General features: G+C 35.9%; 2 protein-coding genes across 2 annotated transcripts in view; one reads left to right on the top strand and one right to left on the bottom strand.

Moving 5' to 3' along the window:
* Positions 1 to 5,062, top strand: part of RYR3 (ryanodine receptor 3) — a 241,883-nt gene extending 236,821 nt beyond the window's left edge. Inside the window, exons 100-104 of the mRNA XM_074909779.1 lie at positions 365 to 521; positions 1,614 to 1,678; positions 1,769 to 1,869; positions 3,460 to 3,511; positions 4,209 to 5,062. Of these exons, the coding sequence (XP_074765880.1) occupies positions 365 to 521; positions 1,614 to 1,678; positions 1,769 to 1,869; positions 3,460 to 3,511; positions 4,209 to 4,304 (471 nt within the window). The 3' untranslated portion in view covers positions 4,305 to 5,062. The remainder of the gene's footprint in view (positions 1 to 364; positions 522 to 1,613; positions 1,679 to 1,768; positions 1,870 to 3,459; positions 3,512 to 4,208) is intronic.
* Positions 5,063 to 5,240: 178 nt separating this feature from the next.
* AVEN (apoptosis and caspase activation inhibitor) overlaps positions 5,241 to 26,915 on the bottom strand; it is a 102,965-nt gene continuing 81,290 nt past the window's right edge. The window contains exons 3-6 of the mRNA XM_074909780.1: positions 12,355 to 12,425; positions 8,722 to 8,817; positions 6,861 to 7,221; positions 5,241 to 5,670 (exon numbers count right to left, since the gene is read on the bottom strand). Of these exons, the coding sequence (XP_074765881.1) occupies positions 5,552 to 5,670; positions 6,861 to 7,221; positions 8,722 to 8,817; positions 12,355 to 12,425 (647 nt within the window). The 3' untranslated portion in view covers positions 5,241 to 5,551. The remainder of the gene's footprint in view (positions 5,671 to 6,860; positions 7,222 to 8,721; positions 8,818 to 12,354; positions 12,426 to 26,915) is intronic.

The raw sequence follows: 26,915 nt of genomic DNA, 5'->3' as shown, positions 1-26,915 counted from the left end.
TGCCAACATTTCTAAACTCCATTACAAGATTTTAAAAGAAGTCCTCCGCTTACTCAGAGCAAGCTAGAACCTTAGGAATTAATATAAGAGGTAGAATATAGTTGAATACAGTAACAAATACAAGAAATATGTCCCCCAAATGGTTTCAGTCTGTAGGTAAGACCTAGGGAGTAACAGCTGATGCTGACTCCTCCTCTTAGTAAGTGTACTTGAAGATGTAGTTAAGACAGTAACAGATTTTTGGTGCAGCATGTGATACATGACGAATTATGCGTTCTTTTGTTAGTATAATTTGTGAAAAGAATTAGCAGAGCAGAATCATTTCTGGTAAATATATCAGTAATTTTCCTCCCTCTTTTTTTAGTGTTACCTGTTCCACATGTATGTGGGGGTGAGAGCTGGTGGTGGCATCGGAGACGAAATTGAGGATCCTGCTGGAGACCCTTATGAAATGTATCGAATTGTCTTTGACATCACATTTTTCTTCTTTGTCATTGTTATCCTACTGGCTATTATTCAAGGTACTGCCACTTACCTTAGTAGACACTGTTAGAATTTAGTTTACTTAAGTTCTGCAATGTATTTAAATCATATTCGTGTTTGAGGTAAATTTAGCAGTATTGTTGTAAAGACTTATTTCTGAGCTGATAAAATAATTAATTCTGAAAGTAATAGTTTTATACTTAATTCACAAATAACGCCTTATCCCAAGTACCACACACCGACAAAGCACAAGATACGTAACTTATCCAGGTTACAGTGCTTATGAACACTTTGACAACTACTCAGCAACAACACAGCTTCTGGAGGACCTGTTCTGTTCTTCCACTAATAACCATTTAAGCCTGGAGAGCCTTGCTGTAGACACTCTTCATGCCTTTAATTTTGAACAGCCACAGCAGGCAGGGGAATGGAGACTTTCACAGTGGAAAGGGGAAATGACACTGAGAAAGTCACCGTGGCCACGTACCCATTTCCTCCTTCCTTTAGAGGATGATTTGCAGTTTTAATTGGTTTGTAGTTGTGGTTTACAGAGAAGGAGACCTCTCTCCAGTGGCTAACTGTATTCAACATTTATTGTATACACTGAACTAAGGCTGCTAGGAAAAAAAACTGCAAAGACAAACTGTAATACATCTATACTGAGAAAAAGTTAGGAATGTCAGAGTCCCCATGATGATCCAGCTCTATTCTTAGCATGTGGGAAGTGGAGGAATAATGCTTTAAATGCAAAGCAGCATCACAAACTGGCCAGGGGGAGCAAAGTCATCTTTGTTGAACAAAAGCTGGGATATAAGAGTTCCATGAGAAGGAGAATGAAAATGAAATTCATGGGAACAAAAGAGATGAGATTATGGAAGCTTAAACTGACCAAAATAAATGTACAGAAAAGCTTTTATACTCTCAAGGTTATACAGTTCCATCTAAGAGAAATTACTGGGAGGAGTGCAGTGTAAACAAATGTTAGATGTCTGGAAATTGATAGACTGTAACTTGAATTGTTCAACCTAGACGCTAACTATGCTAAACTCTAAAGACAGTGGAGGATGTCTGACAGACATTACTGGAAATACGAACGCTGCTAAGTACTGTTACTTTTCCATTTGAAATAGGTTTGATTATTGATGCTTTTGGTGAACTAAGAGACCAGCAAGAACAAGTGAGAGAAGATATGGAGGTATGAGTAACACACTACATTTTTCATTACTCTTACTCATCTAGGTTGTTACAGTAGAAATTCATTCGTAACCACAACTTGTATTTCCAGACCAAATGTTTTATTTGTGGAATCGGCAATGACTATTTTGACACAACTCCACATGGCTTTGAAACACATACTTTGCAAGAACACAACTTGGCAAACTATTTGTAAGTATATTTTACTACTGGAATTATGATAAAGAGACCTTTCAGCTCCAGAGTAATTTAGACACACACACTGCTGACAATCCTAAAACAGAATTCCGTAGGACTGAGGAATAGCTCCATTCCTTTCTGGTCTTCCCTCTTCTACTCCATGCTGCTGATTATTTTTGAAGTGCTCACCTCACACATGAACTGCCTTAGCAGAATGCGCCCCAAAAGCACACCAACTCCTTATTCCTCTAGAATGAATCCCACGTATGTGGAATGATAGGGAAAAATAATTTGGAAGTTTTGTGACTTCCAGGGGCTTGGTAACCTTGATAAAACCATTAAAAATTAGCCTCAGTTTGACAAAAAGAAAACCCAAAGCAAAACATCAAAACAAACAAAACAAAAAGCGCATCTCTGGAAGATTCCAGAAAGATAAGCTATGAAAAATAATGCACAAGTCTGATCTTATAGTTCTTTAGTGACAGTGCAGCTTTCCAAATCCTCAAAGCAATCAGCAGTTGTATGTAACTGTTGCCCAGAATGCGAAGACAGTGATCTTCTATTCTCACTAGTAAATACAGAACAGATCAAAGAGGATATTGAAAAAGTTCATTTGGAGGCATTAGTTACTCATACAACAGTGATAAGTATATGAGCGCTGTAGGAGCCAGTAGAACAAAGGAGCTGAACTGGTGGTATCTTACGGAAGCCTGGCTTCGGAATACTGCATCTGAACTTATTAAAGGAGTGGAGTGGCAGCTGCATTATTCCTCTCATAGTGACTGACACTGCAAAAGCAGTGCACATTACTTTGGTGAGGCAAATTTCCATTAACATCCGTAGTTTTACCAGTCTACAACCTCCGAGCTTACTGTATTGAATTGCTTAATTGGTATATGGGAACTTGTGATTCACAGTAAATTAAAAATGGTCATTTCCTTAATATGAGAATATATAGTGAACAGTCTTTGTAAGCAGGTGGCCCTTTAATTAGACAAATGTTACAATCGCTGCACATTCCTTTCTTTACAATGAAAGCACATACCAAGTTTAATTCCAAATGCACTGCATCAAAAGTGGCTAAGCAAGAGTTGTTACATGCAAACAGACCATTGTTAGGACTCTGCCACCTTCCTAATTAGCTCAAGCTCGCTACATTTCAGTGATCCCAGGAATCTGAGCTAGATAAGCGCAGCTTTTGAGCTGTACAGCATGAGTGTTTAAAAATCTTGGTGCAGCTGGGTGTTTGCCACACTTGAAACTTCTTGCACAGTAGTCATAGTAACTCGTTCCAAGGTGAGATGCTGGAGCATATGCGTATAGGAGTTGTCATATGCCTAATTCAGGTATTGCTCCTAGCACTGCAATGAAGAAAATGCTAAACCGTATTTTTCCACTTCTACAGATTTTACATCTGTTAGCACTTCCGCAGGAGGCGTGCTGGGGGATAGAATTTTCTCCTTTAGCAAAGTACTTTAGACACCTACCAGTATCATTACTTTGCTGGCTGGCATAATCTCCTTCACACGGCCCAGTCCAGGAAAGGGTAGGCAGAGATGTTATGTTTTCTGCATTAATATCTGCTTCATGTGCTTGTTTTAGGTTCTTTTTAATGTATCTCATTAACAAGGATGAAACTGAGCATACTGGCCAGGTGAGTACAAATAATTTATTTTTTTTTTCCTCACCTTTCAAAGTTTTAATCTTCTCCAGCCTTGTGGCTGTGTACCACCAGGTGGAACTGGTGTACTACCAAGGAGTGGAGATGATGCCACCCTCCCTGAGAGTCTTCTGGGAGAGAAAGGGCTGCAGCAGTGTGCTGTCCTCCCCAGCATGAACTGCCAGAAGTCAGTTAGTAGTAATCTTACTGTCATCTTATCTCTGAATTGAAACCCTGAAATATACCAGTTGTAGTAGTTAAGGTACTCTACCTAAATGGATGGATGTTTAGTGTCGTTAGGCCCTAAGTGTAAATAAATAAGAAAATAAATAGGATTTGACTGTATCTTATATCAAATAAGAAGCTGTTATGCAAACACTACAAAAGTATGTTTTCCAAGCAAAGTAAAACACATTTAACATATACAGACTGTGTACAGGTTTGCTCCAATATAACTAGACTGATTTATATTTACTCAGACAGTTTTTTCTAATAGGGTTTAAATTTCAGTAGTACTGAATCAAGAAAAGTGCAGAACAATACTTTTACAACCATTCTTGACTTACGATCTTTAATGTCTTCACAGTTCTACTCCATGGTAATAGGCACAGTACCCAGCTATTGTTAAAGGTTTATCTAGAGGACTAACTACAAGGTGTCTGTTAAAATAAATACTCTTTGTTATTTTCAGGAGTCATTTGTGTGGAAGATGTACCAAGAAAGATGTTGGGATTTCTTCCCAGCAGGGGACTGCTTCCGGAAACAGTATGAGGATCAACTTGGCTAATACCACAAAAGAAATGATTTATTCATGAACTGTTAAGATCCAGTATACAAAAAAACTCCCTTTTCTTTTCATGGTGTAATTTCACAGCTTGTATTTGCTTTATATGTCTTTAAACTTCAAGACATACCTGAAATTTGACACTATTTCATAGGCTTTTTGTACCTACCACAGATGAAACAGGTCTTTTGTCAGAATTTTAATTAGAAAAGATAAAACTATGCCAGATTAACTTAAGCCTTCCAGTTCAAGCATGGTCTGAAATTTTAACAACTTAACTACATCATTAACCAAGTGTTTGGCAGTACAGTTGAAAGGGCTAAAAGGTGTCTTAACTGCACAACATTTGACATTTAAGAACTTGAACATCAGAGGCCATGCCTCAAAAAAAAAAAAAAGTTAACTAACTGCTGTCCTGTTTTTCCCCCCAGTATTTGTTAGTGAATGTATTGTTACAGCTTAAAAAGCTTTAAGCCGTTAAAAAGAAAACATTTTCAAACACTTCGTCGACCTTGAAACATTAAGTGCCTTAAAATCTCTGTAGACATAGCTATGCAAACTTTTTATTTGTTAGTGTTCTAGATGAACAGATCCATTAACTGTACTGCTTTTCTGTCCATCTGTATGAAATTGCACTTGAAGTTTGTTTATATACTACCTTCAATAACAGCTTATTAGATGCTGCTGTTAAAGACAGACATACACTGTATCAAAATGAATACAATTTAAATCTTAGGCCAAAATAAAACAATGCTCTGTGGTCACCTGCAAGTAGAAGCTGCTAGGATTACGCATTTTTTTTTTCCTCTAATAAAAAGTGCCCACTGCAATAAAGTATTATAAACCAAATATTACCTTTGCTGTCTTCTTTCTCATTTTTCTACAATGTAGAGATGCGGTGTGATGATAGTGACTAAAAACACATGCATTCATTGTTCATTCATAGCTTTATTTTAAGGACTACACAGAGCAAGTACAAGCTGAAATAACTTTCTCTTAGTGTGCTGTAGCCTGCATCTTTAGCAAAGAAAATCCTAATTTCATCACAAATTTTAGACCTTTCTAAGAAGATTAGTCTTAAATTTTTAATCACATCTAAATGAATTTTGGTTGCACAGAATTTTAGGTCCCAGTAAAGAAAACCGGGCCTTTGGCATACTGAAGAAGGTGAAACGTAAAGCAAATAACGAGGAGATGAAGAGTCAACTTTCTACTTAATGTTCAGTTATTCACATAAGAAAGTTTGAACTTCAGGAAATCATGCTGTCTAGCCAATCTTCAAGCTCTTCCTCAGTAAGATCTTTAGATGTACTTTGCTGTTGCTGTGATGCTGTACTCTTCTGTTCAGGCATATCTACTTTTAAAGGATCTAGAAAAGTGAAAAGAAGAGACTTGAAAATCTGGAAACAATTCCATACCAGCTCTTTGTCCTGGATCATTTTGCTTTTTAATGTAGAACTGACTATTTAAACACAGTTATCTCTGTCTTGAAGAATAGCAACTTGTATTCCAAAAATAGAAGCAACAATTAAAAAAAAAAAAAAAAAAAGAGGCACCTTAATAAATTCAACCAGAGCAATGTGGCATCCAAAGGGGCCAGGGCCTGGTCTGCAGCAGACAGGTTATAAATCATCCCCAACCTGGGATCTGTTCACAATCCTGTCCGCTGCAGAGGTTACTTTAATGTACGAGAGGAGCAGGAGGCCACAACAGCAGATTGCCCTGCACGATTATTACAGCATGAAGTGATTCCATATTCTGAGGGCATTGTTTTCTTCAGGGATTTACACTGTGCTTTGGAGTGGAAAGCATGACGTACCCCTGAAATGAAAGAGCATTTCAAGATTGTCTTCAGTATCAAGGCTTGCTGTATCGCTTGTGGTGACATCTTACACCTTCAACCATCTTGGACTTAATTTTTAAGATAGCAAGAAAATAATTCTTGCTAAAAAAATCAGAGATACTAAATAATCTTTTACAGCATTGTGGACTGGGGGGGATTAGCAAACCATCTCCATCAGAAGTAATGAACAGTAGTATAACTGCTAGGAATGTACACAAAAGGAAGGGTTTGCCTATTTTTCTGAAAAATACAAATTTCTGTATATGTTTCGTTTCCATACTAAACTGAATTTGGTAAAATCAATGCTAGTAAAGTTTGAAAATAGTGTCAGTTCTGTATATTATTAGCACACTGAACAAGGGCTGATGATGTTATGTAAAACCTTTATCTTCCTCTAACAAAAATCCTCTAGCAGTACATTAATTATTTTCGTTATTTTAAATTTTGCTGAATCATAAGACTAATGCTGTTCTGCAGAAGAATTTCTCTTAATGCTTAAAATGAACTGACAATGGTGAAACTTCAGTTCAGTGGGGAGTTAAAACTGCAAAGGAACAAATGGATCAAAACATAGCCCTGGATCTCTGAAATGCAGTTCGACAGAGATGATGACAGCAGTACTGTTGACTGGCTAATCAAGAGTTCAAAAACATCAACAAAATAGAGAGAGCAATGAAAATTAAATCAGAACATGCTGGGGAGAAGAGAAATCTTACCTTTGTCCTTAATATCCATTTTCAAATCTTTCTTAGTTGTTATGTTGTAGGATAATGCATCTGACACAGGTTTCTTTTCTGTACTAACGGAAGCATCTAGATTTAGGAGAAGATCTAGTTCTTCATCCAAATGGTCAGTCTCTTGCTTTGATAGTGGATGGGCTCTTTGAAATGCTTCTGTTCTACTTGCCCTAGTGCCACTTTTACTTCCAGGCTCTGATGGAGCAACAGAATCACCAAGGGGATGGGAGACCAACGCCGTTTCACTTTGAGCCGGAGACTTTTGGAAGAGAAGTGCTCTCCTCTTGCTGTCTTCAATAATCTTTGATTTCATCTGTGGGAGCTCTACAGGTGTTGATGCCTAAGAGTACAAGAAAGGACTTGAGTCTTTCTAGTGATTAACTCAATTTTTACTATTCTGTCTAATTTGGACTGTAATTCATGCTTCCTACATTTTATCATTTAAGAAGGTACAGTGAATTTCAGCAGAATTTAAGTCAGAAGTAGAAGTAAACTAAAATTCTCTTGATAATTTTACAGAAGCAACTACAACATACAAATGCCTTTTATCCCTTGTTAAGGAATATGAGACTGTATGCTAAATCAGCAAGTTCCACTCTTCCACAAATACTTCCTGAAGAGTTACTTTTCTTTAATTCTTCTGTACCGAAATCACCCCAATACTCTGAATTTTGGAATGACTGAAGCCAGAATTTGGCTAGAAACATTATCCCATGTTAGGCCTTCCTTCCAAAATTCCAGTCTTGAAAGCAAATCATACTACAGGTTGCTTAAAATCATTTAGCAAAAGTTACAGTATACAGATGTATATTTTGAAAAATGAAAACAAATTACAATACATTATCAAATAGTGAGACAAGAAATGGCAACTCATTATTTAACTATGGAACACAGATGCTGCTTTTATCAGGCTGCCTTGGCATTAAAAACACTACAGCGTATCTGATGACCACATCACCTGTCAGAATGACAAGGCAAAGATTAAATGCCATAACACACACTTTATAATGCTCATTAAAGTTAAAAGACCATGACTAGAACTCTTAAGAAGAAAACGGTATCTGAAAATAACATTTTTTTGCAGATTCCCTTACACATCACATCCGCAGACACAGTTGAGCTCCCTTAAGAAAGAGCACAGTTGTGTCGGTCACACTTTATGCAACTCCAAACAAATGAAATTTCTTCTGTAAGGGTCATGATTCTCTTTCCTTGCTTGAGCAGATGGATTTTTTTTTAAGAATTTTGATTTTATATTTAAGTTTCATTGGTTCTTTTGGCCTTACACAAATATTTTCTTTTTTACAGCCCAAAGAAACATTTTTCCTAATATTCTTTTGCTTTTTTTGTCATCAGAGTATAAATGACATTTTCCTCACCTGTTTGGTTGACAGTTCTGTCTGTTCAAACACAGCTCTAAATTTGATTCATGGAATAAACATGTCTGCTATTAGCTATATAGAAGAGTAAATCACAATTAAAATAATTAACAGGAAAGAATGTGAAAGCACTTTGAAACTTTTGGTGCAGGCTTTTATGATACAAAATACAAATACTAAACGAGTGCAATCAGTCCACGTCAAACACTCTGATACCTGGCTTCAAATCTAATGTGCTGCACATCAAAGCACTTTGTTTAAAGCCAACAAAGCACAAAAAGTGCTGATAGGGGAGTATCCTGCATTACATGCCATCTGACATGCCAGTCTCAAGAAATGTATTTACTTATAGCATACATTCTACTTACTTATGTTTGAAGACCCAAGTTTAAAGTAATCATTCTCGCACAGACTGTTTCACTTAAAATCTTGCATTTTCTTATGAAAATTCACAGCATTACCTGCACAAGGTCAGCAGCTACATTCAACCTCAGATGTAGAGGCAATTCCTGAAGGGCCTGGGCCAAAGACTGGCAGTCAACAGAAAGTGCAGATAACTGAAATATAATTCAACACTCAGTATGCTTGTATTAAAAAAACCAAACAAACCAGACCACAAACTAATAATGACTTTAACCTGTTACATTCCCCTGTTCCACACATTCAAGGAATGTAAAGAACCAATCTAATGAAATACAGGAATTCATAGTTTTAAATTACACATGTACAAAGCAGTTTAGCTGAATTATCACATAAACACCTACAATGCAAATAATTGCTTAAAGGTTTAAAAACAATGGAATGCTCCTTAGGCAACACCTCAAAAATCCAAAGCAGGAAATAGTTCTACAAGTTGGCAATGTCATCAGAGGCTTTTCCAACTCAAACATCTTTTAGTCTGTGAAGCATTGTATGCAGTGGGAATTGCCATTCTTCAATGAGTTGCTGCTATTTTCTATGCAATCAAACCATGTAGCTTGTATGTAGCTCTACTGGTTTTAGTGTCTAAACAACATGGCCCTTTTTATACTTCCCCATCTTTTAAAATGTTGCTTTGATGCTTACAAAAGCAACAAACTACAGTTGCATACGCTTCTAAATATTCAAGATAGTCAAGAAAGATACTCTACTGTTGCCTAGTTGCTTAAAAGGCAGAACTGTCACTTATTAACGTGACAGTTATTAGAATTTCCTTTTTTCTTGATCCCCTTTTTTTCTGGCTGTAAACTATTCAAAACAAATTTTTGCAAAATGGACCAGTAATATTTTTATGTTTTTTACAGAACACCCTGGACTTTGGTGGACTTAAATAGATTTTGAGCTCACAGTACAGCAGAACACTCTGAGCACATTCACCACTGATGAAAAATGTAATTTAGTACCCAACACATATTTTAAAATCTGACAACAAAATGCTCAAGTTCAGTCTATCATTTTCATGGAAGCAGAGAAGCTGCTTCTAAATCTAGTTTAGAGACAAAAATTTGTACCTCTGAATATGGTATAGACTAACACAGACATCTAGAAGTTCAAATATTCATAAATTAGGAGAGAGTGTTTAGTGCCATATCATAAGAGGTTTGACAAAGGAATTCACACTGTTCCCAAAAGCCAGTCAACAGGATGGCTTTTGACACCTGCACACACAGCAAGAATGAACATCAAAGTCATAGTGTGTTCTGATAGCGTATTTACAAAATTAAAATAAATTTTAAAAAGAAACAATGTAGTTTCTTGTATCCAAACTCTGGTTCTGGTGTCCAGTAACAAGACTAAAAGGACCAAACGTCCGATGGTTAGAATTTTTCTTCTTTACAACCAACTTATTTTTACAATGGATTAGTGATCACCATCAAAGATGATTCACTGGTACAGGTAACCTCAAAAAGTCTTCAGGCAATTCTTGTTCCCCAGCAATGAACTAAAACTTCAGAAAACACAGTTCTTTTGACAGACAGTGAAGATCAAATATGGCTTCTGCACATTTGCAAAGGACAAGGAAATGCTATGAATCTGGTAACATAAAAAATTGTAAAAAGTCAAATATAATTGAATAACATTTAAGTACATGTGGGAAGAGCAAAGTGCACTTGCAAAAAGATTAATGTGAATGAACATTGTGAATAACAGTGAAACTGGAAACAGGGAAGAGGAGGAAAGTCTGAGGATGAAGGAAAAGAGGAATAACATAATGGAAGAAGGAATTCAATATCCAGTATAGATTTCATTGAAAGAGGTGTTTGAATAAAAAACAAAGGGATCAAAGCAGCATTTGATAAACACATCATGGCACACATATTTATTCAAGAAAATAAGTAGAGGTATACTTTGTTACTGGAATTGCCATTTTTTTACTGATAATTCCAAATTACTATTAGCTGCTTGATTTTTAAATTGCAGACCATGTTCTGAAACATTTTTACTGCATGTTATCAATATAACACAGTAAATCCAGATGTACCTTTTGTAACAATGAGTGATAAGTCTTAATAAACTGAAAATTCATTACTGTTGATGTCACTGTTACACTTTCATTCGATTTGAAACTGATGCTTCGACATTGCTTTCCACAAATAAAAGGGAATGGGATCTATCTAGTCATTCTGCAACTATTTTTATGCCTTTTCTGCTTTATTTTGTTCCATCATAATCACTTCAGTTAACAATTCTCTAATCTTGTACGTAATGGCAAAGAACTAGAAACAGGTGAGCTAAGAGGCAAAGGCAAGGAATTCGGCTAAGTGGATCTAGGATGAAAATTAGATCTGGATCCAGCTTTCAGGGAGAAGAAAGATGGGCCAGAAACACAAAGGAGGTAACAGCCTGAAGACCAGAGATAATATGAAAAATTAGACAATGCTATGAAACTGTCTGGGCTAAAATAGAAAATCAAAAGAAGGGTAATGGTGACTAGCACAGTAAATTATTTCAAATTGACATAAGAACAGTGACAGACAGGAAACAGTTTGAAACAACAAATCTGGATGGGGCGGGACGAAGGACAGCAGTTGGGTAGGGACAGAGGCAGAAGGCAGTGCCCACCACAGCACACTTGAGAGTCAGCGAGGGCGTGGGACCAGCTCCAGAACCGTGCAGTCTCATCACTGGCAGCCAGAAGAGTATTTGTGAAATCCACTGGCAATGTGCAACTTCACCCTGCTCACAACGGCTTTAGCCATTCAGAAATTAATGAATGTGTTCCAATCACCTAAATGCTATAATGACAAGCCTAGGAGGAAATTATGAAGAACTTAATATTCCAGATACTGACAGCCTGCACACTAGGAGCTGGAGGAACTGATAAGAAAAAAATACACAGTCATTGAAAGACTGTATCCCACTGAACAAACATATGATGGTTTAAACAAATGCTGCACTATTTCCTCATTTTAATTTGACTTTGCGACTTTAAATATCACTTCCCAGGGAATAATTATTGTCAATATTTTAGGAAATAAATAGCAAACTTTTAAAATTTGAAGACACATGTATGTTTTAAGAAACACTCAAGCACAGTTTTGCAGCAATTTTAAGAAAACCTTGGAAGACAAAAATCATTTATCTTGAAATAGTTCAGGTGACTTATGTGAGGAAGACAGCTTCAGACATTAAGACACTTTCCAGTATCCTGATATAGAAAATCGCAAACCTCTATTGCTTTGAGCCTTTTTATTCCAGCAAGAAAAGAAACTAAAACACGCTTCATAGTCTATACAAATATATAGGTTTTGTCACAGTAATTTTAGTAAACTATTTTATCTTGAATACAGCTAAAAAAAGGAAGGCTGACTTGATATGTTGGTAAAGCAAAGTGACAGTCCCTTATTTTCCTTTCACTGTATGGATTTGCTTGTTCTTTTCTTCCACATTACTTAAAAACCTAGCCTGCTGCTTTGATTAGTATTCAACAGAAAAAAAAAAAAAAAAAGGACAAAACTTAAGAGCCTCCAGCCTCAGAGACAAATTAATAAAAATATACAGAATGAAGAGTGCTAGTATTGTATTAAACAATTTGCTGCTGAAAGCACAACTGCCTAGGTATTTTGTGCCAGGTGATTATCCATATAATCTCATTTGAATGACAATTCTGTTACCTGCTTATGCCATATGCTTTCTCTAGGCCATTCTTTCTCATCAGCAAATCGGAACTGTGCAAAGGAATCTCCTACAGAAAAGAAATTTAAAATATATTTATTTTTAAAAAATAACAAGCTCTCTCCAAACTTCCCAACCCTACAGAAGTAAATTCAATCAATAAATACCACGCCTTCAACAAATTTGCATTTAACTTTAATGCTGCTTGCATTCACAACATTAAACTTCTTTAAGTCAAGGTTCTATAGAAAGATCTTTCAATCTCTTGTTTGCAAAACAGCACTGAAAAAGGTGCAACAAATTCAAAACTGAATGAAGATGTCCTAGGTGCTGTGTCAACAAGCATGATTTTCACTGAAAAGTCTGCTTTGGACAACATACTAGGAATATGCACAGTATTCACAGAGGCATTTTTACTGAACAGCTTTAAAAGTGCTGCAGACAGGCCTTCTCTTACCAACATGCAAACTTCTCTTAAAATGGGTTAGATGGTTATAATGTCCTAAAATCAGTTTGTACAGGTCAAGTGAAGACTTCTTGCTGTCTGGTAGCTAAAATCTCCAGACTCTCTCTTCCTTGAGCTAGTCCCTACTCCAGCATGTCATCAAACAAAGGCACTGAACCCCGAACTCCAATTCACATGCATAAAGGACTGAATGGAAAGAAACCTTAAATAAGGCTAATCAAGCTACATATTGTAACCTTAGTTACAGGATCTTCTAGCCTCCTACCACGTTTCTCTAAGACAAGAGAAACTTTCTCTTACTACGGGGGGTCTTGGATCATTATTCTGGTTTAGATGTGATATTTCTATTGCAATACCATGCTCAGTTGTGAAACAGAGTCCTATAAGTTTACTGAAAAAACACACAAGAATTCCAGGAAATGAAAAAAATCAGTAATCTAGAGTAATGGAAAACAAAGATGTTGCTGACGCAGAGTATGAGATATGTGCCTTACATCATGCAGTTTGATAACAAATAGGCTTTTTCAGGACTTTTATTTAAAAACAGAAACAAAACCAAAAACCAACCTGTTCAATTATTGTGTGAAGGAGATAAAGTTTGATCCCAAGAATTGACGATCACCTATAAATCACTATGATTTAGTCCAGCAGTTAGTTGAGAAGCAACAGCTCATTCTTTCCCAGCCTCTAATAGAGAATGAACGTGCTAGAAGTTTTCAGTGGCATTACCAACAACTGAGCATCTAACTTCCATTTAGGTCTCAATAGCCTACCTGCCATTCACACCTTTGACAATTCCTGAATCATGCCCTTAACCCTGCATGAAAAAACTGAACATATAATGTGCTGTCGCCAAAACTGGTTTCTTTTCCATTGTGTGCCTGTCCCAAAACATAGGGGAGTTCAGCCTTTCAGTAATTTTACTCAACAGTGCAACCATCAGCCAGCTTCTGTTTTGCAAACAGAATGAATAAGCAGCAAAACAGCATAGTAATTGGCATATTTCTTTGCCAAACAATAAAAAAGGGAGAGCTAACCATTTCCCAGCTGGAATGTAAAATGTATTGGCCATGGCTCTTTTTTTTTTAATATCTAAAGTGAATTTCTAATTCATTGCATTTCATATACGCTCACTGGGTATGCAATGTACTCATATACTAATCACACTGTGTACCTGGCATGTCCATCATCATCATCATCATCTTCAGAACTATTCTAGCTAGAAAGTGACCTTCGCAGCTCAGTATTTATATAGATATCTATGGCCATTACTATTCCCCGCTTGAATCTGCATCTCCCAGTTTTCATTAGGTTTATCCAACACTGTTCAGCATTACTGGGTTGATCAGCAGCTAGGCTTTGGTTTACATTCAATGCCTCCACATATTTGGAAACAACCAGTGTCAAACCGTAGAAGCGCAAATAATTAAAATCAATCACTGAAATGAACATTTAAATATCCAAGAAGCAGCCTAATTTTAAAAAAGTTTAGTTTGTATAATTCACAAACACCACATTCCATGACAGCCAGGTATGCTCAGCTGTATAGAAAAATAAGTTCCTGTCATCATGTATCTATCTGCAGATGCAAATACTTCACTTGAGCACTCACAGTTGACTCACTGCTGACAAAGGTGCCTTCCTCTTCACTGCACATGGCACAACAGTAAGTAAATCACTGTTTCAAAACATCTAGAATAGTGCTAATAAGTAATAACTAATGCTGAAAATTAAAGAAATCCAAATTCATTCTTCAGCCTCATGACTTCAAAATGGGTATAAAAATGAGAAAATTAATTTATGTTTTAACAACTCATATTTTAAAGGCTCAATTTAGTTACGTACGTAAAGAAGTTTTATTGCAAAATAATTAAATCAACTGATCCTCAAATTCTTCATAGTATTAGAACAAAGGCATAAGTATTTTCTTCCAATACCCTCAAGACTCTTGCAGTTACTTCTCATGCTGTGTTCAGAGGAAATAAGAGTTTCCTCTACTCTTATAAAGGAGTAAAATTAAACTAAAGGATTAGTCAACTGCTTTCAATATCTGAGAACAACCAGATGTAAAGCAGCTAAACAAACCTACTTCATCAGGAAAATCCACTGGGACCAAGAACTGGTTTATGATTCTCCACATTCACAAAGCTGGTAATAACACATCCTCAGTTTGATATTGTATTGCTGAATTAAAGGGTATGACTTAAACCGTAGTTTAACCAGGGTCTTTAAATAAGTTAACAAAGCATGCCTTTCAAATGGAAAAGCAATAACTACAATTCACAGTAGCATATTTAATGCAAATTAGGTTAATGAGAATGTTGGTCTAACCAATTATCTTTTCACAAATTCCTTTACCCTGAAAATAACTTCCCTTTATGCCATGAATTCTAATCAAACATGCAGTGAATCCAAGTTCCTTCCAACATAAAAAAATACTTTTCTTCATGTGAATAGTTTTTATGTTACTACAAATATCACTTGGATTTCAAACACAGAGTAGCTAAAAATACTGCATTCAAGTAAACTTCACACATCGTCTTTGGTAACATTCATAATAAGCCTTAATATTCTTTCTTGTATAAAATCCAACTTTATTATGAAGAACAACAGATCTAAACCACCATGCTTTTCTACCACTTGAGCAGATTTTAAAGCTAAATCAACTAATTTAAATAGAACGCATGTTTCATAGCCTTATTAGCCCAATTATTTCTTCAGGATCAAACAAATCCTTGTAATCTTGTTTTGCTGATTAAGGATACTAATTGAACTCAGACACCAAAGTGAAAAGAGTAGGCGTATTTTACTGGTGATAACCAATGTAACGGTGTAATACAGAAAGCATGCGGTAAGAAAAAGCAGAATAGTGCTCTTAAAGCAGCAAACGGGAAAATACAGGGTAATGCATCAAATCATTACTACATGAGAGAGAATAGCGATTAAGAAAAATACATCACCACTTGCATATATTATCATCATCCAGATCCACGGTGGCTGGGGAGCCCCGGTTACAGCGAGGGTTTGGGGAGCCTGTCCCGGCAAGGGGGAAATCCTACGCAGTGCCTCCACCCATAGGTGAGGCTGCCAAAGTCGCTGCAAACGGGCCCAGCCTTATATAACAGAGATTGACAAATCAGAATAGCCGGTACCTTTGTTTTGAGCGGAAAATTTCTGGTTTCATTCTCCTGTTGGATTTCACCCAAAGCCTGGCCAGGGCTCAGGAGGGGAAACCAAGGGAGTTTCTAACAAGGCCAAATACGTGGGTGCTCAGCCTTGAACAAGGCTAAACAAGGGAAGCTGGATACATTCTCTCCTCACTGCTGATTATATTTTGTCCAAGCTGCGTTTTTCACTAGCGAGTTTACATACTTTGTTAATGATTATAGACTAAGTTAGCAGCTTCTTGTTGTTCAGGCTTCAGTATTTCAATGCTTTAGCACTTTTTACATCAGCATAAGTGGGTTGTTATAACTTAGTACAATACCTACTAGCACAATGGTTTTCAGTTATAAAATATACAGGATTCATCTATAGGTCAAGTCTGGCTTGGGCTTGTTGTCCAAGCCTTAGCACTTCAAATCTGTAATAAGTATTTTCCAATCTGTGAAATGAGTCTAAAAGTTGAAAAAAATGAAGAAAAATGGTTTTCAGTAGGAAAACTGATGGATCAGTGGAATGATTTTGTTCATTTTAACTCTAATTCATTAAAAACAAAAGACACAAAACATTACTGTCAACAGAGGAAAAATATTCTGTAGTCTTAGAGATTTTCAAATTGAAGGGGGGAACAAACAATGTAACAGGATCCTTCTAAGACTGGTGTGACTGTAAAGAAGCACTGCAAGGGCAAATATAAGACTATAAACCCATTTTTTAAATCAGAGTTTACCTTACCCTAAATAAGCACCAATGGTTTTGATAAACTTATTTGGGGTTTTCCAACCTTTGTTCATCTCCTTTTTATTTTGGGAACTCACGCCTCTGCCTACAAATCTGTTTAGTCAGCTAAATAATATGCAATAAATTTATGACGGCAGTATTCAGCTGAACCAAATAAACCACAACAGAAAACTACAACTTAGTTACATTTGGGAAACCAATAATGAGACCTAAAGTATCTCAAAAAGCACCATCTACTACACTAGTCAAAGGCCTTCCTGAGTTACTAAATTGAGAAAATTCTCTCCAAAGAAAGTCCATCTTTACGATAGGTTTTAAGCAATTTCTCAGGTTTATAATGCAAGAGATACACAGTTCATCACTATTTACAAAGGATATAATATCAAAACAAGCTAATTGCCTGTTCCACCAGCATTCTTCATGCATTTCAATAATTCAGGAAGCAATAGATGTTATTTTTAAGGTGAAAAAAAGAACCAGATCCTCCTGTCTAACACTTTCAGCAGGGAAAAACAATCTGAATTGCAGAGTTTAGGCATGAATGATGCTTGAAATCTTATCCACCATCAGTCATTCATGTAAGACTGACCAACTCTCTTGAAGGGGGGGGGAATATAAGCAGCATATTCTTCCCCTTTTAATTGTGCAGGACTTCATGTAGAAGGTCCAAGAGAAGACAGAAATCTATAGATTAAAGAAAAGGTGAACAACTACTAAGTCACAAATTTTAAGCTAACTTGCCAGCATAAGGAGAAAACTAAAGTTTACCAGTCTTTTGGCATGAATTAGGTGTGAATGAATCTTTCTCAAACTGGAGGAAAAATCATGAGGAAGAACTCCCATCCATGCCATGGCTTGATCTAACTAGAAAATTTTGAAAACACCATAGAAACAGCAAGAACCACAGACTGGATGCTTTGGAACATCACTGCAATCAAAAGATCTTTTCTCCTTATGCAGTGTTTCCACATAGTGCAATTTTTTTAGACATATAAAACATAGATATATAGATATTTTAATATATAATACATATATTAATTGTCTATATACAATTAATGCTTATTTTATATAAAAATCTCTTTGGATAAATACTACTGAAGACTTCCTTTTATCGGACACCTAACAGTTTTCCTTTTTTTATCCTACAAAAGGAGATTTACATATACTAAAAATAATAATAAATATTCTTCCAACACTATGAAACGTATGTTCTGCAAAGGTTTTATATGAATAATTTTATACACAGCATAAACAGATAATCATCTAGCAACAGTAATGTTCCCACAATGAGGCAGCATATAACACTGAGAAACAGACTTCTGGAAAACATAAAGCTTCCAAAGACTTCATTGCAGTTCTAATAACATCACTAATTTCTATTTCTGCTTTTTTAATTTCTCTACTTCAGTAGAGTACACACTGTAACTATTATCTTTTACTATGACTAAGGGCGCAATGCAATTTACTACAAGCATAGATTGAGCAATAAAAATTTTCAGAATGTGAGAATACAAAAACAGCAGATAAAGAACCTGTAAGAAGTCAACATCTATTGGTTTTCTTCAGATACTATTAGGATCAGTATTATTGAAAGTCACTGCAAAGTCTGTCTTTTATCAAGAACACAACAGGTATTTCCAAACAACATGCCTTCACCACAAATACTTTAGGACAACCTACATTCTTCCTTGGTTCTGCTGCTCACCAGTAGGTTGCACATGTATTACAAACTCCAGAAGGTTTATGTAACAGCTCAGCATAAGAATTCTACTACCAGCAGAATACATATCTCAAATAAAATATTTTAAATAACATTCTTCTACTGTTACCAGTAGAGTTCTTGAGCTTTCTGCAAATGTACAGATGTCAAGGATATTTGTAGACAGCACTGCAAACTATAAAGCATATTTGTAACCCAATTAAAAAAGAAAAATATTCCAAATTAATTCCATGGCACAACTACACAGTACTATTAGTCCCAATTTAAAAAATAAATATGTGAATTTGACCAATCAGCAGGATCATCTGATCAAGGCTAAATGATGTCCTTAAAATTTAAAACATGTCGCAGATAAAGGAGTAAAGAAGGATCTTTGGAAACCAGTGCTGCTTCTGGAACAGAGTGTCTCTTCAGGAAGAAAAGAACTAGTTTAACATACAGAGGAATTGCAGCCTATTGAAATCAAGGACAGATGCCAGTTTTTCAAATGAGGAGCAGGGTGAAGCTATCAAATGCCAAAGAACACAATGGGTTTTTTTTAAAAAAAAAAAAAAAATCTCTGTTCTTACTAAAAGCTAAAGCATAGGTTAACAAGAGTCAAAACAGGAAAACAAAAATAAAATTATATTTGAAGAGGTTCAGAAAAACAAACAGTAGTACATATGCTTCTGCATGAACACCAGGTGACTAAGAAATAAGACAGAAGAAACTGGAATGCCTTTAGAGTTTCAAAAAGCTAAATGACAAATGGGAATACTGGAAGCATTGAAAGGAAGACTGAGGAGGACAGTGCAATACCAGCTCAATGCGTTTGATGGACAAATTAGTAGAAACTGTAAGAAATTTACTGGATGTGTGGATAAACATATTATTTGAGGGAAGTGTCAACATGGCATTTGAAAAGAAGAGTCCTGCTGAATGATGTATGACAATTTTTTTGAAGAAGAAAAAAATCATGCATGTAGCAGGATTGAGTTCATATAATTTATATGTTTCCAAAAGCTCTCACTGACGTCCCACTCCCTTTCCCACCCAGGACTTCAAAGCAACAAAAAAAAGGAGGCTTGTATGAATAAATCATTTCCTAAAAGTAGGAATAAAGATAGTAAAATGTCAATTTTCACATTAAAAAAAATCACCAGTAGTTCTCTGGGGTCATATCTGTTTAACCTCTTCACTCAATTAAAACAGAAGAGAAAAAAAGATGAGAGAAAATGTAACAAAGTTTGCTGATGATACTAAGCCTCTCATGGTAGTGCAGATGAAGGTAGGCAATGGAGAATGATGTAAGAACTTCGTAAAACAGAGAAGGTAGATTTTAAAATGGCAGATGAAACTCAATGCCAGAAATGCAAAATGCTGCAATTCTAACTTCACTTATAAAGTAAGTTCAGAGCTGACCAACACCATTTGGAATCAGAACCTCAGTGCTCCGCAGCACTCAAAGAAACAAACCCTTTGGAATTACTAAAAAAGCAATAGTGAACAACACAGAGAACATCATTACACCCCATCATGTATTATCATCTTAAATACTGTGCACAGTCTTGGTTTCTCAAGCCCAATCTCAAAAAAATATAACAGCAATAGAAAAGGCAAGGAACAGTTCCTGTATGAGAGACAATTTAGTAACTTGAGCCAAGGGAGGGGAACCAAGGGAACATGACAGAGATCTGAAAACCATGAAAACATAAAAAAGGCAGATAGGGACTGACTGCTCATTGTCTCTTCTTGCAGAAGACCTGGAGGCATCAAATGAAGTGAGGAGGGAATGCACTCAAATAAAAAGTGGCAAATCTGTGTAAGCTGAAGCTAGGTTGTGGGACACCATGTCATCAGATGGTACAGATGCCACAAGTTTCCAAAGATGCAAGGATATGAGAAAACTATTTTTAAATACAAAGATTCCGTATCTGGCTCAGGAAGTCCCTGGGACATAAATTATTGCAGGTCAAGAAAGTACTGGGAAAGTAGAGTATCATATGCCTTACCTTAGATGTCTCCAGATGGACTTTAGGTCTAATTCATTAGAACCACTATTAAATTAAAGCAAGTAGCTATCATTTTTACTTGTATAGCTCTAACTTTCTCTTAATCTTTCTGCAGGAAAAATAGAAAGGATAAGTAGGTAATCCACAAATTTTTCATTTGTAGCTAAGAGTGATCAGGCGATTCACATTTTACATCTGCAGGGTGTGTAAAGAGACAACAGACAATGCTACCACACAGGAAATTGTATAAACAGCATCAAGTATACTCTCTTTGCTTTCTGATTAACTTTTCCACATTTTCTTAAATGTATCACTTTTTCATACATATTTTAATTAAATATTTAATTATTATAGCAGCAAAAATGCAAAATATTAAAACAAATTGCACTGAACATAAAAAGTATATTTAAAATTTCACTCAAATACAATAGCCTGATGTGGTTGCTCATAAGCAACAATCCCATCTTCTCCGTTATTCACTTTTTTACTGAATAAACAATAAAATGATATTTAAGTGTGAAGTTACTGATTTCCCCATAGGTTAAGCTTAAACCTTTCATTAAGTTTAAGCTAGACACTTTAAATATTTACATTTTTTCTGATTCTTCATGACATTTTCTAGTGTCACTTTTTTCAGGTCACTAATTTATAACATACTTAGTGATTTTTAAATGTCACTGCAACCAACTTGCTAGATTAGACAAAGTATAAAAATCCATAGAGCATACTGCTTTTTCAGCAATATCATTCAAGAAAAAGGCTGAAAAAAAGGGCAAAGGTTGTTGTATAACTTAATGTGTAAATACTCCAGACCAAAGACTTTTTTTTCTTTTTTTTTTTTTTTTTTGAAGCATCAGTATGACATAGCAGGAGGTGAAATTTCTGATTCTCCCTAGGGGCAGGGGAAGACAACTCTCCTCTGGGTGAAAGGGAGACAACTCATGTATTTTCATAAGCCTGGATCCAGTGGAGGAAAAACAAGCTTAATAGTAGAGTTCTTGATCCCTGCAGACTAACAAGTTAGGAAACCTAATGATCAGGCCCTTCGCAAAGACCTTGTCTTCTCCAAGACCATATAAGCAGCCAGTATCAGTAGAGCATGTGTCCACAGCAGAAAAACAGCTGAAATTCAGTACTGGAAGAAATGGCAAGGTTCCCACCCACACAGGAAGATTTGCATAACATCAAACTGAAGGACTCGAAAGAGGAATCCATTTGCATGGGCTGGCAGAAGGCACTCTTGTCAGATTCTGGCTTGTAAGCGAGGAAAGAAGACAGAATGAAAAGAAGATAATTGAAACAAGAGGAACAAGGTTCAAGCAGAATGGAAGCTGGTCGTCCAAAAAGATCCCTTATTTGCCTTGCCTGTTGACAGGACCCGCTGTGCTGCAGCCACAGTAGATGGGCATCAGAGGATGAGGGGAGAAGGATGCTCTCCTATCAATTCTGTTAAGCAAAAATACTGCCTTGAGACCTCAGGGAAGATGGTACCTCTAAGCTCACACAACCACTCTGAAGAGGAAATGAGAGATTTGATGAACAGTTTAGTTTTATACAGAAAAGAGACAAGTAACTCTGAGGTTAAAAATGAAACAGCACCCTTCATTCATACCTTTGACAGTACAGCTTGTAAGTAATTCAACAACCTACACTTCTGAGCTCTGATATTGTGAGAACTAAAAAAAAATAAAAATCTTTAACAAATGACAACTTCTGCAGCTTATTCAGGAAGTTTCATTTTTTCTAAATTACACATGAAGGCCAACTTTTACAATGCTTCTAAATCCAAATATAATGAAATGTCCTCCTGCATAAAACCAAACAAGATTTCAAACTTTGCCAAATACTAGCTAGATTACTCATTATTAGAAAGCTCAGATTCGAAGCATGAAGAGTCCACAACAGCAGTAGCATACAAAATAAGCCTCCTTTATTCCACATTGGATCTCCACCCAAAAAAAGACCGTAATCTTAGAGCAAACAAATGAACAAACTTAAGAAATACTTTATTTTAAGCAGCTTGCTATTTTTGCTCCAATAATAGCAACTAACTTGACATAATTAGAGAAAAAATCTGCTATCTGTAGTTCTTACATGCCACACAAACACTGGAAAACTTCCCTTTCTCTCTCCCCCTTCCCTCCAATTTTTACAGCAGACAAGTCATGAAAGTTTACAACTGTTTTGACAGTTGACTATTCAAGCTTCTATTTTAAGCATTTAAAGACAGTCAATTTTTGATGATGGTACACACATTATTTGACAGCCCATGCATTATTAGAATTTCATAACCCCCCCAAAAATTCTAATTTTTTCTTAGTGCTACAGTTTCATTCCTGACTCGGTATTTGATAAAACACTTACAGAAAAGAATGCAATTATATAATCAATAAATATTCTTTATGCTGCTGTGCTGGATATTTTTAATATCATCACATCAAAATTAGTACCACTCTTCCCTAAAGCAGAATTCACTACTCATGCAAGTGGTACAGTATGCCATGTCTACGGGACTATCTTTCAAAAGTATTCATAAATTATACATGAGGTGCAGGACTAAAAATATTCAAGTGGTTTGATATAGCAAGTACGAGGCTTGACTTTCTCGCATTTATGATGGGTTCGGCAAGATACAAGTCAAGTACTAGCACAAGCTTTGTTTCGTGTAATGAAACAAGAAAAGAGACATAGCTTCAGAAAACAATACAGGAAGATTTTCTTCTGCTATGTTAATAAAATGATAAGGATTACAATTAGCAAAGCGTAATCTAGTAAAGCTCCTGTTCTGTAAGCATGCAAAACCTTGGAAAGTATTTCTTTGCACATTCAAGTTATAACTCTCCAAGGACAGTAGTGTAATGATGTTCAGAACTCTGATAAACCAACTTAAAATTACAGCAGATTGGTAAGCATTTGCCTCAGACCAAGAATACAAGCAAGCAGCATACGGGATTTGTCTTACCAAAGGCTTAGAAAGACACTACATATTTGGTCCAAAGTACATTTGTAAGAAAAATAATTCATGAGCTAGAAGCTCATGTTTATTTTAAAAAAAAAATGTGCTTTTTACAAAGTTTCTACTATCTACAGCAAAGTTTTCCCACTGCTACAGATGAATTGGTCAATGCAAAGTTTCAAAACCTGTATTAACAGAAATTAAGAGCCCTTCTGTAAAGGAGAATAATTGCTATCTAAAATTCTTTGGGTCATGTTAGAAAGCAAGTTGTAGCCACACATAATCTTCTGTTCATCTTTTCTATCAGGAACCTTCAGGGGTTTTCTTAACAAATTTACTGTAGGTAAATAAAGCTTGGGTTAGCTCAAGTGAAAACACCAGTATCCCCCCGTTGACCCCTGCACTTGCTCCTTTGTGCTGAACACACTGCAGCATTCCACATTCTACAGCTTACGATATCTCTTAGCAAGGCATTCTGTAGCCTTCTGACCATGTTCTCCTTGTATGGTAGGGACAAGAACTACAGCTCTCCCACAAATTAAAAAACATGAAGAGATGATGCAGAATGGAGAATTACAGTTTTCTGGATGTCAAACACCACCTGGGCTACATATTTACCACTGATACACAGTGTTTCACAGGTCTGAATAATGCAAAAGTATTGATTTTTATTTAATTATCTCCTGTATTCAAACAGCACAGAATTGAAATGTGCACTCTAGTGTTCATTTTTAAATATTCATTTGGAGAATTTATCTTCCATCACAGTATTGGCATACTATTAAATAGCATCATAACGATACCGAAATTCAGATTTTAAGATATAAAAGACAGTGACATATCTGGTAATAATGATAAGGCTAAAATGAAAAATCATCTGTGTCATAGCTATTCACGACACATCTTTACTTTCTGTTGTCGTTTACTTGTAGATTTTTCTATGATCTAGTCCTATACAGGCCAAACAAATGGCTCACACAACTTCGCCCCCCAAGGACATTACTTCATGATGTATTTTACTGTTGCACTAAAGCCTTCACTGCCTGTTCATTCATCCATCACCCTGCTTGTTATAGCCCTGTTTATTAGGTGTATTTTAGCTTTTTACCTTGTTTAAATCAATTATTCCAGATTTCAGACCATGACTATGGTACTTTAAGTCCTTCTAGCCTACTTGGAACATTATAAGCCAGTGCTGATCAATGAATTCTTTACTTTAGCAGGAAATGACCTGTGAATCACGTAAAGTACTCTCTCTCTGCTCTGCCTTTTCAAATTTGCTTTGTGGTAAACATTTCTGTGCATAGAAATATGCGAGGCATCTGTCAAACATTATTCTCATTGCTTGTTTTCACTATGAATTGTTTTCATTTCAGAACAAAAAGTTAGGACATCTTTCTTTTGTATACAGGAGCTTGAAAATTGTTTGGTCTTTTATCATTTTAGAAATAGATCAATACTATGTATTTCTACTATTGAGTAGAAATATTTTTATTTTGTTTAACCATCTTAAGGAAATGCTTTCAGTCAGCCTTGACTTAATGGGCATATTGATTCTCATTTAAGCATGTCAACAGTGAAGTCACTGTGTAGTATATACCAAGTCAGTATAGAACTTGAATGATTTAGAACTAACAAGTTCTAAAATTTAGAAATAATAAGATTTAGCATTTAAGCAATGATTTTACAGCACTCGGTAAAAAATTGAAATTTTTCAGAAACGGAACATTCCATTGGAAAAAAAATAATTCAAGCAGAATTTCCTGAGCAGCTCAAATTGTCTAAATCTTAATCTAATCAAAATTTATTTTAAAAACCAGTATTGGGGACACTGAGATTTGTAGCAAATTTTTGGATTATCATTACTTTCTCCCACAAAATAATCAACTAACTCACTTTCCATCAGCAGTCAGAAAGGGAAAGTTTAACACATCTTCCTCACTGAATCAACACAAACCTGCAATAACTCAGAGCCAAAACTCATTCAGTAATCTGAGAACAAGGATTATCGAACAATGAAAATGTAATTAGAACAAGTAAAGGATGCTTGAATTAACAGTTATAAATCTTAGCCCTACATATGTAAGAAAGAAAATTAACAGTCTTCATAGCATAAGAGAAAAAAGCTTTCACCAAGATGCTACTCTTGTGCGTGTGTTTCCCTACAGATGAAAAATGAATGACCTTTTCTCTAAACACACATCTGGGTACTTTTAAAACCTCTTCAGGCTTTGGTCTGCACTTTTTTTTTTTTAAATTAACATTTGTAAAAGTACCTTTCTTCATTTTGGTTTTAAGCTTCAGAGACTAGAACAGAATCAGAACCTACCAAAAGTTTTAGGATGACAAAGGTCACTCATGACTCTACTAATAGCCTAATATGCAACTTCACAGATACCATCTCTTTTTCTGGGCCAGAGGGTTTTTTACACAGGCTTCAGTTAGCAAACAGTTTTGCTGCACATCTGAAGGTCAACCCAAAAATGGGAACAATCTTCTCAACTGGGAAGGAATGTACTGAGGGATGATGGAAGGGAAAAAAACCCTCTCTCCACTGTTACCAAGAAAACAATACATGGTACGACAGTGCCAGTTCTCACATTTCTAAAACACAGTCTTTTTACAGACTTAAACCATTCTTTGTAAAGCACTTTAAGATCTACACACAAGTGCTAAGATCTAACACTTGTGTTAAGTATTTATTGCCAGTCCTACTACCATCAAAATAGCACCTTCCTGCTGAAGTCTGATACTTAAGTAATCATTTTGAAAACACTTAAAAAATAAAGATTTTGGCTACTACAGAAGCAAAAAGAGATAAAATGCTTGGATGAATGACAGTCTGGTTAATGAATTACCCAAATTCTAACAAATCAAGCAACTGAAATCAGCTTTAAAAATATCCTCTGCTTTACTACAATCCACAGCTCTCGAAGGGAGGAAGTCAGTTTTGCTTGTGTTTTTCACATCAGGTGGCTTGATTTTGTTAAGTACAAATACACAATGCAAGCATTCTACTAACGGTTCCAAATTTTTCCAAAACTGAGTTCGAACATCAAAGGCTGGCATTTAATTCTTTCAGATATGAATTAAGAGACTGATCATGTCTTTAGATAAATGACAAGCCACAAATTCTTCCAGAGTATTACATACCAATTGAGTACCTTTCAGTTTTCAAGGGACAGGCTTCAAAGTATTCAGAGGTTCAACATAACTGTCCAATAATACCATGCAGAGGTTTACAGGAGAGCCAGTCCTCTGACACGTATTTTCCTTTCACAATAACTTTTTTTTATGTGTTTACTGTCACTATTGTGACTTTGAAAAGTGAGTACTTCCCCTACAAACTCTGAGAGATACATCAGTTTGAGAATACAAACCAGCACACAGAGGAAACTGTAGAATCAGGTATCTGAGCCTTTTCAGAAGACAGTACTTTGTCACACTGACGGGAAAATACTCAGAATACAACATAAGTTCAATTCATTTAAAAAAGTGACAAAACAAAGGTGAGAATGATAATC

This window comes from Athene noctua, chromosome 6 (genome assembly GCF_965140245.1).
Source record: "Athene noctua chromosome 6, bAthNoc1.hap1.1, whole genome shotgun sequence".
Taxonomy (NCBI): Eukaryota; Metazoa; Chordata; class Aves; order Strigiformes; family Strigidae; genus Athene; species Athene noctua.
Note: the sequence above shows the minus strand (reverse complement) of the source record. Positions and strands in the feature narration are given on the sequence as shown.